General features: G+C 44.7%; 1 protein-coding gene across 2 annotated transcripts in view; it reads right to left on the bottom strand.

Moving 5' to 3' along the window:
• Nucleotides 1–238: 238 nt before the first annotated feature.
• PMAIP1 (phorbol-12-myristate-13-acetate-induced protein 1) overlaps nt 239–17,989 on the bottom strand; it is a 33,597-nt gene continuing 15,846 nt past the window's right edge. Inside the window, exons 1-2 of one of the 2 annotated variants that reach the window (XM_082191313.1) lie at nt 4,510–4,765; nt 239–2,555 (exon numbers count right to left, since the gene is read on the bottom strand). In XM_082191313.1, the coding sequence (XP_082047439.1) occupies nt 2,443–2,555; nt 4,510–4,564 (168 nt within the window). In that variant the 5' untranslated portion in view covers nt 4,565–4,765 and the 3' untranslated portion in view covers nt 239–2,442. Of the gene's footprint in view, nt 2,556–4,509; nt 4,766–17,989 lie in introns of those variants that run through there. The other variant, XM_082191314.1, reaches the window with a different exon arrangement.

The raw sequence follows: 17,989 nt of genomic DNA, 5'->3' as shown, positions 1-17,989 counted from the left end.
CTTCAATTCCCTCCTCCTATTCCAGCCCGGTCTGCCCTAAATTGTGGTGGAATATTGGCAATTTGCTTTTACCCTCCTTAAAATTATCTATCGGCTTGTCTACTTTACAATGTTTTAAATGCATCTCCTGATATTTTTGTCCTATTTTTAACTGCAGTTTTAAAGCTGTTATTAATTATATTTTGTACACCACGCTGGGACATATACGTGGGAGGGCAAATAATAATAACAACAGAGATAATAATAATATAGCTGTTACAGCTTTATTGCCAACTGCAAAAGAGACATAATGTATATGTATTAAAATTCCACAGAAATTATATTCCAAAGCATTAATTTATTTTTTTTACAAAAAAACAACAACAATGCACACACCAAGTTCATTAACTCAGCAAGATGTCAGCACAAATATTTGTAGAAATGAAAACAAGAAGCCTGGGCAGCCCATTGTGGAAGGCAACGGATGAAACTTGTTTGCAAAGAAGCGAGACGCATGAACCAGGTTGTTTGCAAATACGACCCTTAAACACTTTGAACAAGCTATTTTGCTGTAAATAATCTTTCTGACATAAACACATATAGCTGGCAAATACACCAGCATCAAAACATTATACAAAGGGGAGAGGGATTCACCATTGCAAAAAACAACAACACACATTATAAATAAAGTCTTCTACCATATGTTTGAAATGACACTTCGTACTTCCAGTTATTTGTTTTCCTGAACACTTAACTCAGCCAGAATCTGGCAACATGTACTAGATGAAAGCAATCTTAGAAAATCAAAATTTGTTGAAATGACACTTCACTCACAGAAAAAGATTTGCCAGCTTTTCATTGAGGTCAACTATTTTAGCTGTTTACACTTTTATGGAAGGCAGTCTGACGGGGGTGAGGGGGGTCCTGGCTTTGAAATATAGCGTCTTAATGATATTACTGAAGAATGTGCATTTGTTTTGGCAGGAGGATGCTAGAAATGTATTGTATCTGTGCCATAGTTGTCATGTGCCTTTTAACCAGGGCTCAAGTACATTTTGTTAACCTGCCAGGGGGAACGTGAAATAAAAATGTTGGCGACTTAATCCTGCCATTTGTTTAATATGTCAGATCTCCAGACTGGGAAACTGAAGATCTGCAGCCCATTCAGACTTAAAAACCTTTTGGGTTCATTTTCATGCTGGTAGCTAGGATTTTTCTGAATGCACAAATCAACTTCTCCCACTGTAATGAATGGGAAACTCTGAGTATGAAGGGAATCCCTGATGGCACACCTGATATCGCCTCCATCTCTAGATTGGGTTAAAGCTCTCTTTGCTAGCTTTCCCCCATTTGAAAAGCAGCTGTAACATTTTATCTTCCTGACACATTTTGAATAATATGGTTGGTTTTCTTAGCGTAAAAGAAAAAGTAGTCATATTTTCCCTCTGAAATGTAACTCTTCATTTGCTCCTTTCTTTCTACAGCTTCCTCCGTTTAAGCCTAACACTGTAAGGGAATTTGTCACATTTGTTATAAATGGGAAATTGTATTCTGTTAACTGCTAGCTAAAGCTGTACAACTCATCTTAAGAATACTGTAACTTCTATTGAAAGGATGCTGTTAAACAGCCTCCTGGTGTGCTTTCAAACATTCACCTGAAACATTTGGTTCTAGCTGATAACCCAAAAGTAACCCATTATAGTCGCAACAAAAATAAGTAATCATACAATGTCCTACCTGTAGGACTAATATTGGTACATTGGCACTGCAGATCTACTCGATTTAGCGTTGCAAATTGATAGCATTGCAGTGTAATACATTTTTTAAAAAATGAACATAATGTATTACATAGCTGAACTATACGTTTCTATGATTCTGTGTAACAGCTTACATTCATTTCGCTGTAACAAACACACAAGCAAAATACTCCTTTCCCTAGTTTAGTTTAGGCTGGGATTCCAATTCCTAGGAAATGGGAATTGCAAAGAGCTGATCAACTGATTTGCACTGTCCAGAGTTTAGAGCGGAGCGGTGGTGGAATGCTGCCCGTTGGTATGCATGAAATCCCATAAATTTTCAATACAGTATAACAGCTGAGTGAATGAATTCGAGACCTATGGAAATCAGAACGCTGAACTCTGCGTTGGGGCACTCCTCCCAGATTCCTTCCTTTTCCAGTGCCCTTCACAATTCAACATCTCCGGTAAACAGTAAATTCCAGTTCTCTCTTCTCCAGTTCCTTCCATTTGCAAGCAAACTTTCACAAACGTTTTCTGAAGAAATCATATCACAGGAGCCTTTTTTCTCCACAGGAAACTGGCTGCAGAAATGCACAGGAAACGTTTCATCTCCTCTGTCTTACGGAAGTCTCTTTTCACGACTCCACACACGTAAAGGTTGGGCCTTCTGAAATTTTCTTTCATTTCTCTCCCTCCATTTCCTTTCCTTTCCCTCAAAGCGCTCTCACGTTTCGGGGCAGAAAAGCTTTGAAATCAGGTTGAGGATCTTCTGGCGCAGGTTCCATTTGTCCCCCATCCTCCGTAGCTGCAATGCACATTCCCGTACCGCCTCCGAGTCTGTAAAAAAGACGAGCACATTGTTAGTCTCCGGCGCGGACTTCGGCTAATCATTTACTCATTTAATAAAATTTATCTAGAGCTCGACTGTAAGGAAACACCACCTTCAAAGCTGTTCATCAAACTCTTCTAGCATTATAAGCCTGATGCCGTTTTAAATTATATGTCATAACCCATAAAACAAGAGATTTTGACCCAAACCAGGGATGCCTCCGCAGTTTGTATACTCCTGCACATGCTGGAGCCTCCATTCACTTCACTGCAAGGCGATGGGAAGTGAACATTCAGTTGCTCCCATCAATGAAAGTAGCGAGAAGAACTGAGGATGCTTCCGACTCAGAATACCTACAAGTGTTTGTTTGGCCATGGTGTGCTTAAGAATGCAGAGCTGGTAAATAGGACCATACTTCAAGCATTTTTGCAATGCTGGCTACAGAGAATTGCAAATCTGAATTTCAAAACGACAGCTCAGCCCCTTTCCCTATTTTTAACAGCTTTCCCTCCCCCCACTTTTTAAAACAACACAGTGGGATAGAAGCTGGAGGCAGGACAGAGCGCCATCACCCTTTGACTTCGTGGATATTCAAATTATTCAGGGAATCAGAGCACCTGTAAACATCAGAGCTATGGCAGCGCATCTGCATTGTAAGCAGACGCTCCCTGTTCAATCTCTGGCCTCTCCAGTTAAAAGGATTTCGGGTGATGAGGAAGACCTATCTCTGCCTGAGATCCTTGACAGTAGATAGTGGATCAAATGGGCAAACCCCCAGCTATAGGGCAGATCCCTACGGTCATGCAAAGCTTCTGGTGGAATCAGCTTCCCTTTGCAGCCCTTCCCCAACTGCTTTCATAAGTTCTGAGCGTTGGTTGTGGATGCTGGGGCTGGTGGGAGTTGTAGTTCAAGGCGCTGGGAGGGCATCAGTAGTCTGCTTTGTGGTCGTGGAAGTGAATGGCAATGCCTGGACAGGCAGAGTCAAGGCAGTCCTTCAGGGGACTGTTGGATCGGGGCAAGTGATTATTGAAAATACAAGTGGGAGGGGGAGGGGAGCCACACAGATCATGGACTTCTATCACTGACCTGCCTAAGGAATTCTGACTGTTTTTGACATTTGTACCAGGCAACTTTTTTGAATTATGGTGCTGGAGGAAACTCTTGAGAGTCCCATGGACTGCAAGAAGATCAAACCGATCCATTCTTAAGGAAATCAGCCCTGAGTGCTCACTGGAAGGACAGATCCTGAAGCTGGGGCTCCAATACTTTGGCCTCTTCATGAGAAGAGAAGACTCCCTGGGAAAGACCCTGATGTTGGGAAAGATGGAGGGCACAAGGAGAAGGGGACGACAGAGGACGAGATGGTTGGACAGTGTTCTCGAAGCTACCAGCTTGAGTTTGACCAAACTGCGGGAGGCGATGGAAGACAGGAGTGCCTGGTGTGCTCTGGTCCATGGGGTCACAAAGAGTCGGACATGACTAAACGACTAAACAACAACAACCGGGCAACTTGACAACTTAAGCGTTGATTTTCATGGCAGGTCATGAACCATAAACACAAAGGGGGTCACGACCTTGACCTAAGTGGGGTTGCAGCTATGCCCTCAGGGCCATGGAAAATGGGAGAGATGGGAGAGAAGAGGCGCATTTAGGGTGGGTCTTTGAGTTGAGACCCAGGACTGAAAAGACCACTGCCCAAAAAGACTGTGCAACGGTCAAGCCCGGGCTCCGAAATCAAGGGTGGGTGGCGTCGGGTGGGGTGGACTACATGGGCTCGGGGGTCCCTTCGGACTCTGCGATCCACTACAGAGGCGCCTCCAGACCATCGATCGCCGCTCACCTCAAGAAGACCGCAAAACTGATCCGGTGCCTCGACGGGCTGCCGGCGGGAAGCCTGTGCCCGAGGCGGCGGCGCGCAGACGAGGCGCCGAGCCGTCGTCTGGGGCCCGTCCGGCGACCTACCTGGGGGCGCGGGGTTGCGCGGCGCGCCTTTGCGCAGCGTTTTGCTCGGCATCATCTCCGGCGCAGCGAGATCCAGCGGGAGGCTTTTGTGCGACGGGCCTTCGGAGCAGCGCCGGGAGTCGACGGGGCGGACGATGCTCTCGGCTCGCTCTCTCCCGCGTTCTGCCAGCTTCTCGTCCCGGCGCGCCCAGGCAAAGAGAAGGTGCCGGGGGTTTCCCCGGTGACGTGATCGCGAAGCCCCGCCCCCTTCGACGAGGCTTTCCTCGGGGAGCCAATCAGAGGCCGGGATGCCCGGGCATGCGGGGGCAAGTTGGAGGAGGGGGAGGGGGCAGCGGAGGCGGGAGGGAGCTGGGCGTGTTGGAGCCCGTCTTGGGGACCAGAGGGGGCGGCACCACCGAAGGGCTGGCGGATCGGGGTGGGGTGATCGGGGCGGGCAGTCGGCGGCCAACGGAATTCCTCCTGCCGGCTGCAAAAAGCTGTGTTGTTTTTTTTACTCGGGTGCGGAAGTGTAAATGTGCGGTTTATTTTAGCAAAATAAACGAGGTCGGTTTCGTTTCATCACTAGGGAAAGGAAACTAATTATGAACCATGCTGCTCTCCCCATTTTCTCACGCATTTTTGCGCAAATGTTTAATTCTGACCATTTAGTGTTGGCAACTTTTAAACACACACAAACATATTTTTTTTCCTTTATAGAAGGAACTCCGAATGGCTGAATCTGCGCATTCAGTAGGGAGTAGTCAGTCAGTTTTATTGCACATAGCCAAAGGCTGCCGCGATGTACACAGAATCATTCAACAACTAAAAGAAAATATACTGGATTGATCCAAAAAACTTAAAACATTTATATAGGGAGTAACTCGCGCACACGGCTTGAGACAGCCTATCTCTGGTACTAGGGCGGATGTAATCGAAGCTTAATTTCCATTCCTTTCTCCTCCTTGATTATCGTGTCTGCAAATATTTGGCAAAAGGAAATCCACTGCTCTTTTACTTTTCTTTTTGAGGTGTGTGTGTGTGGCAGTTTCCATGTGCTCACTTCTCCTTAAATCCATCATGTTCCCTTCAAAAGGCTCATTCCTCCTGCTCTTCATGTGCATGTAGTGTTCAAAGACAACAGCCACACCGGAAACAGAAGAGACCCATCTTGCTAAGGGTCTGGTCTCATAGTTATAACGCAGGTAGTTAGAAAATCTTTAATAAAGATACATTAAAAAAAGAAGAAGAACACAGACAATCGCACAGCAGCAAAATCTGGGTGAAAGGGCATGTTTGTGTGTTGTGGGAACTGAATCCAGCCTCTTTGCTCTCTCCTACCCATCACCTAGGAGACTGGTCCTTTCTCGCACTTTTGGAGTGCTATGAACAGGCAGTGCTATGAATAGGCAGTATCCTGGAAGCAGAGACTGCTGGATCAGGCCAGTAGCTCATCCAGTTTGGCATCCTGTTCTCACGGTGGCCAACAAGCTGCCTATGGGAAACCCTCAAGCACAGCTCCAGCTCAATCACACTCTCCCCTCCTGTGGTTCCAGAAGCTGGTATACAGAAACTCTGGATGCAAGCGGGATCTGTTCTGGAGCCCCGTTTGCATCCTGAAGCAAACGCAATCCGTGACTGCATGTGACGTCATTTTGAGCATCTGCACATGCATGAGCGATGAAACCCGGAAGTAATGTATTCCGTTACTTCCGGGTCTCCGTGGAGCGCAACCCGAAAACGCTCAACTCGAAGCTGCTTTAACCTGAGGTATGACTGTACAGTGATACCTTGGTTTACTTAATCTGTTCCGGAATTCTGTTCTTAAACCAAAGCGTTCTTAAACCAAGGTGAGCTTTCCCATAGCAGCAGGGGACTCAATTTACAAATGGAACACAAACAGGAAGCGAAACATGTTCTTATTCCAAGGCAAAGTTCAGAAACCAAAACACCTACTTCTGGGTTTGCAGTGCTCTTAATCCAAGTTGTTCATGAACTAAGCTGTTCCTAAACCAAGGTACCACTGTATTACTGTCTCCAGCTGCAAAGGCAGAGACAGTCTTGTCCTCTATGAATTTCTCTAATCTTTTAAAGCCATCTGAGTTGGGGACCATCACCATCTTGTGTTCCATAAGTGGATAAGTACTTTCTTTTATCTGTCTTGAATCATCCAGCATTTAGCTTCATGAGATGCCCATGAGTTTTAATGATACGAGAGGGAGAAAAGCTTTTCTCTAGCCATTTTCTGCACTTTTCTTTTTAATATAGTTTTTATTGTATGGTAGTATATAAATGTGGTTTTTATATATATAAAAAGAAATAAAATATGACCTTTAACAATACGTTCCACCAGTTTCCCCAAGACAGACCTTAATCTAACTAGCCTGTAATTTCCAGGATCCTTTTTAAAAAGATGGTGTTACATGAGCTGCTTCCCAGTCCTCAGGTATGGAGACTGATCTGAAGGACAAATTCCATATTTTTAATAGCAGATCATCAGTTTCACAGTTGAATTCTTTGAGAACCCAGGTGCCCTTCAGACCAGGAGATTAAGCCTAGAACTTCATCTCTCATCACTAGTGAGTCCCTCAGACTCTCTTCCTGTAAACGTTGCTGTGGGGTCTGCCCTAAATCTTCTGTTGTGAAGTCAGAGGCCAATAATTCATTCAACTGCTCTGCAATCTCATTCTCCTCCTTTAGCACACCTTTCACTCCCTTGGCACCCAAAGTTCCAAATGTTGTTGTTGTTGTTGTTGTTGAAGAAGAAGAGTTTGGATTTGATATCCCACTTTATCACTACCTGAAGGAGTCTCAAAGCGGCTAACATTCTCCTTTCCCTTCCTCCCCCACAACAAACACTCTGTGAGGTGAGTGGGGCTGAGAGACTTCAGAGAAGTGTGACTAGCCCAAGGTCACCCAGCAGCTGCATGTGGAGGAGCGGGGAAGCGAACCCGGTTCACCAGATTACGAGTCCATTGCTCCTAACCACTACACCACACTGGCTCTCCCACATGTTCTTAGCAATGTGCATAGTTCCTCACTCTATATAATAATATATAGTGATATGTATATGAATGCAGGTCTGTGTATATGTGCATCCTGACTCTGCTCAAAGGTACATTTCAGATACAGAGATGGAAGAGGGAGGAGTTATATAGGTTCACCCAGGCTCAGCCGGTGAAAAACACTAGGAATATTTTTCAACATATGTTGAATGCTATTTCTACAACCAGATTTCTCAATTGTTTCTGCTAGAAACACTTCTCTACAAGAGGGGGCGGGGGTGCTTTTAAAAGAACTGGGAAGCTCATTGCTAGAGAAACCGAAGAGTGAGACATGTACAAAGGAAGACAAAGAGAGAGAGAGAGAGAGAGAGAGAGAGAGAGAGAAGCTTCAAAATGAACTGGAAAGTCCCTTCTCCATTGCCTGGAGAAGGGACTTTCAGGGCCATTTTGAAGCTGCTGTTTGGCTCTTCTCTTGGGCTTGTGTGATGGTAAAGAAGCTGAATTAACTCTCTGCTTCTGTCTTCATTGCAGAAGATATAGTGCGGGTTCCTGTACCTGAGCTGACTTTCTCCAGAAGTGAATCTGAGGAAGAGAGACAAATAGTGATGACAAGAGCCATTCTAAACCTTATTTTTAATAAGCACAATTCAAAGTGTTGGTGCTGATCTTTAAAGCCCTAAACGGCCTCGGTCCAGTATATCTGAAGGAGCGTCTCCACCCCCATCGTTCTGCCCAGACACTGAGGTCCGGTGCCAAGGGCCTTCTGGCGGTTCCCTCCCTGTGAGAAGCCAAGTTACAGGGAACCAGGCAGAGGGCCTTCTCAGTAGTGGCACCCGCCCTGTGGAATGTCCTTCCACCAGATGTCAAAGAGAAAAACAACTACCAGACTTTTAGAAGACATCTGAAGGCAGCCTTGTTTAGGGAAGCTTTTAATGTTTAATAGGTTATTGTATTTTAATATTCTGTTGGAATATTTAATATTCTGTTGGAAACCCAGCCAGATGGGCAGGGTATAAATAAATTATTATTATTATTATTATTATTATTATTATTGACAAAATGAACACAAACAAATGACTGTCCTGATGGGATCCACCCATTAAAGAACTCAGATGTGAAATTGCTGATTTGCTAACAAAGATATGTAACTTGCTCCATACTGGAGGACCAATGCATTTCCAAGAGCCATCTGGTTGATCCCTGTGAGAACTGGATGTTGGACCAGATATTTCAGCAGATTCTTCTTACGTTCTTATAACTGAAAAGTGCCCAGTGGAGCAACATTTTTAAAAACGGGAGTCAAGAAATTATGAGCCAGTTAGTTTAACAAATGTTCCAGGAAAGCTAGGGTAAAGCTTTGTTAAATACAGTGGGACCTCGGGTTACATACGCTTCAGGTTATAGACTCTGCTAACCCAGAAATAGTGCTTCAGGTTAAGAACTTTGCTTCAGGATGAGAACAGAAATCGTGCTCCGGCGGCGCAGCAGCAGCAGGAGGCCCCTGGTGCTCCAGGTTAAGAACAGTTTCAAGTTAAGAATGGACCTCCGGAACGAATTAAGTACTTAACCCGAGGTACCACTGTATAGGATCACCAAGCATCTAGAAGAACAAGCCTCGCTGAAGAAGAACCAGCATGGCTTCTGCAAGGATAAGCCCTGTCTAAACATTTTAGAGTTCTTTGGAACTGTCCGTAAGCATAAGGATGTGGGTAAATGCTATGTATGTAGACTTCCCCAAAAAAGTTTAAAACCACAGAGCATCTAGCACAGCTACAACAGACAGGAAATACAGTGGTACCTTGGGTTACAAATGCTTCAAGTTACATTTTTTGGGGTTACAAACGATTGTAACCCGGCAGTAAGTTTTCCGAGCTCTCGGAGGCCTCGCCGCTGCCTGGAGCCAAGCCCGGACATCCGCGGGGCCTACGGAGGCTCCGCAATCAGCCTCCAGCCTTGGGAGCTCTCTGAGGCCCCTGCAAATGCCGGGAGCCAAGCCGATTGTGATTGTGGAAGAGGACCCTGAGTCCCCATCCAAACATCAGCGCAGGTAAGAAGAAAATCACACTTTCATTTTGTACTGTTTTATTGATTTCATTTTATGGATCAATGGCCCCGTTAGATAGTAAAATTCATGTAAAATTGCTGTTTTAGGGGTCACTTTTCATCGTCTGGTTCCTGTTTTGGTGTGTTTCATTTGTTAATTGAGCTGCGAATCAGAGGCTTCCTGTTGAGTCGGCCAGCTCTTGAGTCCTGGGCACCCACGCAACACAGAAGTTAGATTTGGAGGTTTTGTTTTTGCTATTTTTTTGCGTTTTGGTTTGTGTGGCTTTTTCGGTTTTTTGACTGTGGCTTGTTCTTCATTTTATGGGACTGACTTGTGACTTTGCTTTTGTGACTGTGGCTTGTGACTTCATTTTTGTGGCTTCTTTTTGTGACTGTGTGGAACCCAGTTCAGACGGCAGAAACTGACTATCCAAACTGACTATCTAAACTGACTATCATAAGTGCACATAAGAAAAAAAATAATGTTAATTTTTTTCATCTAAAAAAGCATCCTAAAAAGCAGAGACATCACCTTGCCAACAAAGGTCCGTATAATTAAAGATATGGTTTTCCCAGTAGTGATGTATGGAAGTGAGAGCTGGACTATAAAGAAAGCTGATCGCCAAAGAATTGATACTTTTGAATTATGGTGCTGGAGGATCAAACCTATCCATTCTGAAGGAAATCAGCCCTGAGTGCTCACTGGAAGGACAGATCGTGAAGCTGAGGCTCCAATACTTTGGCCACCTCATGAGAAGAGAAGACTCCCTGGAAAAGACCCTGATGTTGGGAAAGATGGAGGGCACAAGAAGAAGGGGACGACAGAGGACGAGATGGTTGGACAGTGTTCTCGAAGCTACCAGCATGAGTTTGACCAAACTGCAGGAGGCAGGGGAAGACATGCCTGGCGTGCTCTGGTCCATGGTGTCACAAAGAGTCGGACATGACTAAACGATTAAACAACAACATTGTTTTGGGTGATTTCCCTTAAAAATAGCTCAAAAACCTCCATTTTTCTTTGCAAACTTGCCAAAAAAAGCTCAGCAACAGTTTGGATTTTCACTGTTTGAAATATGGGCAACCCTACCATCACTGCCTGCTTTTCGATGAGCTGTGAAGTAAATGTAGCTTCTCAGTCTTTTCTGAAATACTGGTTTTCTTGAGGATTTGGTCACTACCACTGCTTCCCCCCACTTTTATTTGTTTCCAAAAAAACTGAATAAGTACAAAGCTAAAAAGTAAGAGTAGAAAGGTTTTATCTTGTTATATAGTTAAGTAACGGAGCGTGGTGAGGTTTTCAAATATCTTAATCTGTGTCTTTATCTTAGAGGCTTGCATCATAAGTACTGATTGTTTTGATTCAACACCTGAAGGCAATTAGGGAACAACGACTGAGCAATCAAAGAGAGGGGGCGGGTCTTCCATCCACTTCTCTTCATCATCCAACCAGAAGCTACTAGGACAGGCATTCGTTTTTCTCCCAGGGTCTAAGGATGTGTCTCACTGACATGTCAAGTCAGGAGCGATGTTGTTTTGCATGTTCAATAAACATTGAACATTCTTTTAAAATAACTTTAATGGCTTCTTCTCTTCTTCCTCTTTCTCTTTTTGCTATATTATTCCTGTCTGTGGTTGCTCACCTGTTTGTGAGCTGGTCTTTACTTATTTATTTGTGTGGGAAGGCAGGCATGGTGCCGGTAAATAAATAAACAAACACTATGCTGAATTAATTGAAATTTCTGCAGGAATTGTGTAAAGGGAGTCTGAATTACACGGCAAGGAAAATCAAAACCCCTTGATCTGTATAAATTATGGAAATTGCATAAGGGTCTTTTAAACTTCCAAATAATTTAATCTGCATTTTACATAATGCATGCTGGTTTTGCTATTCAAGAAAACAGGTGTCCATGCAGAGTATAGAGGACACATCTGGCCACTAGAAATCCTGCTCCCCTCCTCCTCCTCTGGCTTCTATGATTTCACAAGGCATGTGCACTTTTAGACGTCATACCCATAAGAGCTAGAAACTTAGGTTCTTTTAAAAGGAGGTGGTGGATTGCTGAAATCCTGAGACTGCATAGACACAGTTATCTAGCAGTACGTCTCATGAAGCGAGTGGCAAAGGTGAAATTAGGGGAGTACAACCAGTTTGGTCACACCTGATGCCTAGCTTCTGGGACACCGCGATAGGCACCGCCCCTATGAAGAAGAAGAAGAAGAAGAGGAGTTTGGATTTGATATCCCGCCTTTCACTCCCCTTCAGGAGTCTCAAAGCGGCTAACATTCTCCTTTCCCTTCCTCCCCCACAACAAACACTCTGTGAGGTGAGTGGGGCTGAGAGACTTCAGAGAAGTGTGACTGGCCCAAGGTCACCCAGCAGCTGCATGTGGAGGAGCGGAGACACGAACCCGGTTCCCCAGATAACGAGACTACCGCTCTTAACCACTACACCACACTGGCTCCCAGTTTGAAGTCAAACAGAAGGCAAAAGGTGCAGGGGCACCAGATTTTGATGCCGCACAGGGTGCCACTGAAATTTGAGACCTCAAGGAATGCCACTGACAGTGGGACCTACTTTTGAGTAGACGTACATAGGCTTGAATACGTTAAACCTGCATCCAGGGTCACACATCCCACGCATTTCTTCTGCTCTCTCAAAATTGTGGCATAAGTAGAACACTCCCCATAGGCTGTCTTCCGAAGATGCTTATAAATGTTTGTTTCCCTGACCCCCCTCTCCCGCCCCCAACTGCACCCTGAAGCAGGGGCATAGCATAGAGGGGGCCTGCTGGGCAATGACCCCTGGCACATTTTGCTGGGGGGGGGTGGCACTGCTCGTACTGCTGTGCCAGCCCTGTGCTGCTTTGTGAGGCTGAGAGCTGATCTGAATGATTCTTTGGGCAAATCATAGAGATCAGATCCTAGCACTGCAAGTGGCTCAGGGCTGGCAGGGTGGTGTGAGGAGGATACGACAGCCATGTGCCAAGGCTGGGATCAGAGCCATCTTTCCTACTGGGCTTACTGGTGCATTGCGCCAAGGCGCTGGCCTCTCAGGGGCGCCGCAGCGAGTGGGGGAGCTGCGCGGCTTTGCTGGCGGCCTCCCCTTTCTTTCCCCCCCTTTCCCCCCATTTTTTATTGATACAGCAAGAAAAAACAAAAAACACAATTACCAGATTACACACAGGAATAACCATAGACACATAATTTTCTTAACAAACAATAAAACATATATTGGTCTTAACACTAAAGACCCAACCTCCCATCTATTCCATATTTCAATTTCATATTAAGTATTGCCAATACACACTTTTATCATAATTAAACTTTTTCTTAATATATCTAATTTCTTATATCTACCTTGCAACTATTGCTGAAGTTCCTCGAATGCTGCAACAGAATTTAAACTACTATATTTATTTTTCAAATATTCTTTGAAAACCTCTCATTTTGAAACAAATTCCTGTTTTGATTTATTCTTTATTTTTTGTGATAGACTGTCTAATTTGGCATATTCTGTCAGCTTTTGGATCCAATCTTGTACAGAGGGGATTTCATTACTCTTCCATTTTGCCGCAACCAGAACTCTTGCTGCCGCCATTGCATATAAAAAGATACCCTTCCTCTTTTGCGGAATATCCAAATCTGTTATTCCCTTTTTTATATATATATAAAATTTTTATTGGTTTTACATAAACAAACAAACAGACACACAAACAAACATGTATAATTTCATATCCTTTTCCCCCTTAAACCTTACTTCATCGACTTCCCCATACCTCCCCTTTCTACATCCCAATTTCAAAAATTTTCCAGCAAATCCTAACAAACCTTAATTTTATCAAATTTTTTCATTATTCTTTTCTTTTACTTAATCTTTTACAGCTGTAACCCCCATTTTTCCTTAGAACCTCGACATTTTAACATTCATTAATTTTGCAATGTTTCTTAAGATAAATTTTAAATTTCTTCCAGTCTTCTTCTGCCGTCTCTTTCCTCTGATCACGGATTCTGCCAGTCATTTCAGCCAGTCCCATATAGTCAATCACCTTCATCTGCCATTCTTCCAGATCCAAATCTGTTATTCCCAGGAGGTATGCTGATGGCCTCCCCTTTCCCTGCATGCACGCCAGCAGTGCCCCGTCAACTATATGGCTGGCAGGCATGCAGCTTGCCCCCCAAGCCTCCGCGGGAGGAGAGAGACCCCCGCAGAGGCTTAGGATGGAAGCTGAGCCCCGCAACTATATGGCCTGCGGACGGGCAGCTTGCCCCCCAAGGCACTGCAGGAGGACAGCAATCCCCACAGAGCCTTGGGGAAAAGTTGACAACTCTGGGAAAGGGGGGGGCGCCTGAGGGATCTTTGCACCACGGCGCCGGGTATGCTTAAGACGGCCCTGGCTGGGATCGAAGGGCGCATGGGTGCTACGTCCTTCTAACGCTGCCCTGCCAGCCTTGCAAAGTGGCTCAGGGATGGCAGTGTCGACAGCAGAGCCTGGACTAGCGCACCAGACTCTGTTCACCCTCTGAACCTCACTCTCTGAACCTCACCCTCTGGCGCAAACCCTCGCACACACCGGGTACCAGCAAACCACTCTGTGCTGCAGCACCCACCATTTCATGGGGAGAGGGAAGGGGGGAGGGGCTGCCTTGATTCAGAGCTCCCCCCTCCCGCCCCCACATAACCAGCACCGCTCAAGTCTGATAACAAACTTGGAATGAAATCATTTATATGCGCAGCTTTCCATTAGCAGCCAGCGAAACCTATTAGGCAACCTTCGCTCTGCTTATGTGCAGCAGGATAGCCATATAAGGGGGAGAAAAGGATAATCTTTTTGGCTCGGTGCCAGGGGATTTCACATCTCCCACCCAGCCAATGCCTGGACAAAGTATGACGTCTGACCATTTTCAAGACTGTAAAATGCTATGCAAGCAATCATTGAGAAAGATCCCTATAGATGATTGTAATAAAACTGTTCTGCTTGTAAAACGTTGCATGCATTCTTTCCCCTCCCAAGGCACAACCAAGAAAACTAGTTTATCTGGTTCAGCTTTTTTCATCATAGACACACACACAGACACACACACACACCTCTGAAATTTGCAAGTCATATTGCGAACCAAAGCAAACCACAACCAGCAGCTAGTTTTCTTGGTTATTTGAGAAGTTGAACCTCTATTTTCCCCATCCCTTGAAGGGACCTGCCACGAGTTCTGTTGCCACAAATGTCAATTTTAACCACACATATTTTGCTTCTAAATGGCTGGTCCTTCAGAGGGCTGGATCTGGGCCAGGGAAGGCCCAGCTGCTGACTTTGTGAATCAAAGGAATTTGAGAGGCAGGGCAACAGAAAATCAGCTTGCCTCATTTTTAATGCATAATTTCCACATCCCAAAACGGTACACAAACCGACACACAGCTGCCCTTTGAAATTTGCACTTCTCTGAATTTTGCAATGCAGTTCTTGAACAACAACAACAAAAGTGTACAAGAAAGCGTATTTTTAGCAAACAAAGCATACAGAACCACTTTATAGCAAGGAAAACTGCTTGCAAAAATGTGTATATTCAAGAAAACTACAGGGGAAAAACAGATTTAGCAGGAGAAATGTACACTACGATGCTGATAATTCTTCATGAGAACTTTAAAAAATGTGTAAGCTGATCAAACATTTAGTGAACTGGTGTGAAAGCTGGAAAAAGTGGGACAGAAATTGACAGATTTCTATGTCCCTAGTCAATGGTACTCCTGACCTGCCCCAGCAGTGCATGACATAATAAACTAAGGATCCTAATTATTTATTATTATTATTATTATTATTATTATTATTATTATTGATTTGTATCCCGCCCTCCCCGGCAGAGGCCGGGCTCAGAGCAGCTAACATCATAAAAACAACACAACATGCATAAAAACAGACATCAATCCATTAAGAAACATATTAAAATTAATCCAGACAAGTTAAAATCTGGGCAGGTGGCAATTATCAGGATGGAATTGAGAGTGGTTAGTACATGCCAGGACCAACTGTTTTCCACTGATCATACAAGGACCTGTGAGCGCGTTGGGGGCCTCCTTCGGGCTTGTTTTATACAAAGGAAAGTAAGTCAAACTGCATCCTGCCCAAAGGCCTGGCGGAACAGCTCCGTCTTGCAGGCCCTGCGGAAAGATGTCAAATCCCGCAGGGCCCTGGTCTCTTGTGGGAGAGCGTTCCACCAGGCTGGGGCCACAGCCAAAAAGGCCCTGGCTCTAGTCAAGGCCAGTCTAATTTCCCTGGGGCCTGGGATCTTCAAGGTGTTGTTGTTAGCAGACCGTAAGGTCCTTCGTGGGGCATACCGGAAGAGGCGGTCCCATAGGTACAAGGGTCCTAGGCCGTATAGGGCTTTAAAGGTTAAAACCAGCACCTTAAACCTGATCCTGTACTCCACCGGGAGCCAGTGCCGCTGGTACAGCACCGGGTGAATGTGACCTCTCATTGAGGACCCCGTAAGGAGTCTCTCCGCAGCATTCTGCACCCACTGGAGTTTCTGGGTCAATTTCAAGGGCAGCCCCACGCAGAGTGACCCAATATCCCTTGGATTCAGCTCTCTTTGTCTTCCAGCAGGAATTCAGAAAACTGGAAGGCTGATAACAGTTTATGCATACATGCCCTCACACTGTTAACGAAAAATAAACCTGTTCCTTTCTTTAGGAAGAAATTTATGATTTGTCAAAAAGCATTCCTGACGGAACATAATTGTGATTGTGGGAGGAGGGGAAAAAGAGTAAAAATCTTGTGCATCTCTATTTAGAACGGGGCACTGTGGAAAGACTCTTTTGTCTCATTTTAAACAGCTGTCAAAAACAGCTATTTCTATTACTGCTCCAGCTTGTCCGTCTTTTGTTTGCATGTTAATTGAACAATGTTTCCCTTAATTGCCGACACTTGGTGTTTTAAATACTTTCACAAAAATAACAATATTCCTGCTATTGCAGAGATATGCACAGAGCCCTATTTATACATTGCAGTGCACACACATACTGTTATTGGTTCAGAGAGACTTGAAGTAAGCAGAACTAAAAACAACCACTATCCAGCTATCTATGGATCTGTTGGACACAATTTTTGAACCAGGTGATTGTGTGCTGGTGACTCAGTTAGCAGGTTCTTCTGGGTGATTCATATCTGGATTTACCTAAGTCTACCTTCTGACCCCAGGGACACGGGTGGCGTTGTGGGTTAAACCACAGGGCATAGGACTTGCTGATCAGAAGGTTGGCGGTTCGAATCCCCGTGACGAGGTGAGCTCCCGTTGCTCAGTCCCTGCTCCTGCCAACCTAGCAGTTCAAAAGCATGTCAAAGTGCAAGTAGATAAATAGGTACCCCTCCAGCGGGAAGGTAAACGGCGTTTCCGTGCACTGCCCTAGTTCACCAGAATGACCCGGAAGCTGTATGCCGGCTCCCTCGGCCAATAAAGCGAGATGAGCGCCGCAACCCCAGAGTCGGTCATGACTGGACCTAATGGTCAGGGGTCCCTTTACCTTTACCTTACCTTCTGACCCAGTTTTGGAACTGAGGGTTTATCTGCACTTGCTCTTTCCAGGCACAGTCCATGCTTTAAAGCTCAGTTTTCAAGTCCCCCAACTATTATTATTATTATTATTATTATTATTATTATTATTATTATGCTCTTGAGCTTTGCTCATGAAAACCCACTCTTTAAAGTTCAATCAGGGCCAATGGCATTCTGCAGAAAACCCAAGCTGACATGTGCTCCAGGGCAAAATGAAACACACTCGGACACGGTGCATACTTGTGTCTGGAAAGAGCGGGACAAAAGAAAAGTTTGGATCAGCCCTGAGACAGCCTTGGTTGCACTTGTGGGTAACCTATACCCAGTGCTGGATTTACGTATAAACTAAATAAGCTACTGCTTAGGGCCCCACTCTCTCGGCCCCCCCCAAAAAATTAAAGAAAAAACAACTGGAAGTACATTCCCAAAATATAAGATAAAAAACAAATAAAATAAAACCTACATACAGCAACAGTGTTCTGTGTTGTGTAGACTCCTATTTCTTATGTGCAAATGGCTTTAGATACCTATTAGGTCCATAAATTACCATGCAGCATATATTCAACAGAAAAAACAGAAACAATTTGTTGTTGACAAAGGACAGCTGGACATATAAAGGGCCCCATTACCTTCAGTAGCTTAGGGCCTCATCAAACCTAAATACGGCCCTGCCTACACCAGGGACTGCACAAAGGGAGTGCACTTTTCCTGGTTCTTCTGACCACTCAGCAACTTTTCAAATTGTTGATTATGATAGCCTTCTGGACTGCTGCTCTCAGTCCCAACTGAGTAGGGTTGCCATACATCTTGGAAATCCTGGACATGTTCTATTTTTGTCTGGATTTTTACCTCTTGAAATATGGTAACCCTACGACTGAGGGACACTGCCTTATGATGGTGCAGTCTTT

This window comes from Podarcis vaucheri (genome assembly GCF_965113315.1).
Source record: "Podarcis vaucheri genome assembly, chromosome: 11".
NCBI lineage: Eukaryota > Metazoa > Chordata > Lepidosauria > Squamata > Lacertidae > Podarcis > Podarcis vaucheri.
Note: the sequence above shows the minus strand (reverse complement) of the source record. Positions and strands in the feature narration are given on the sequence as shown.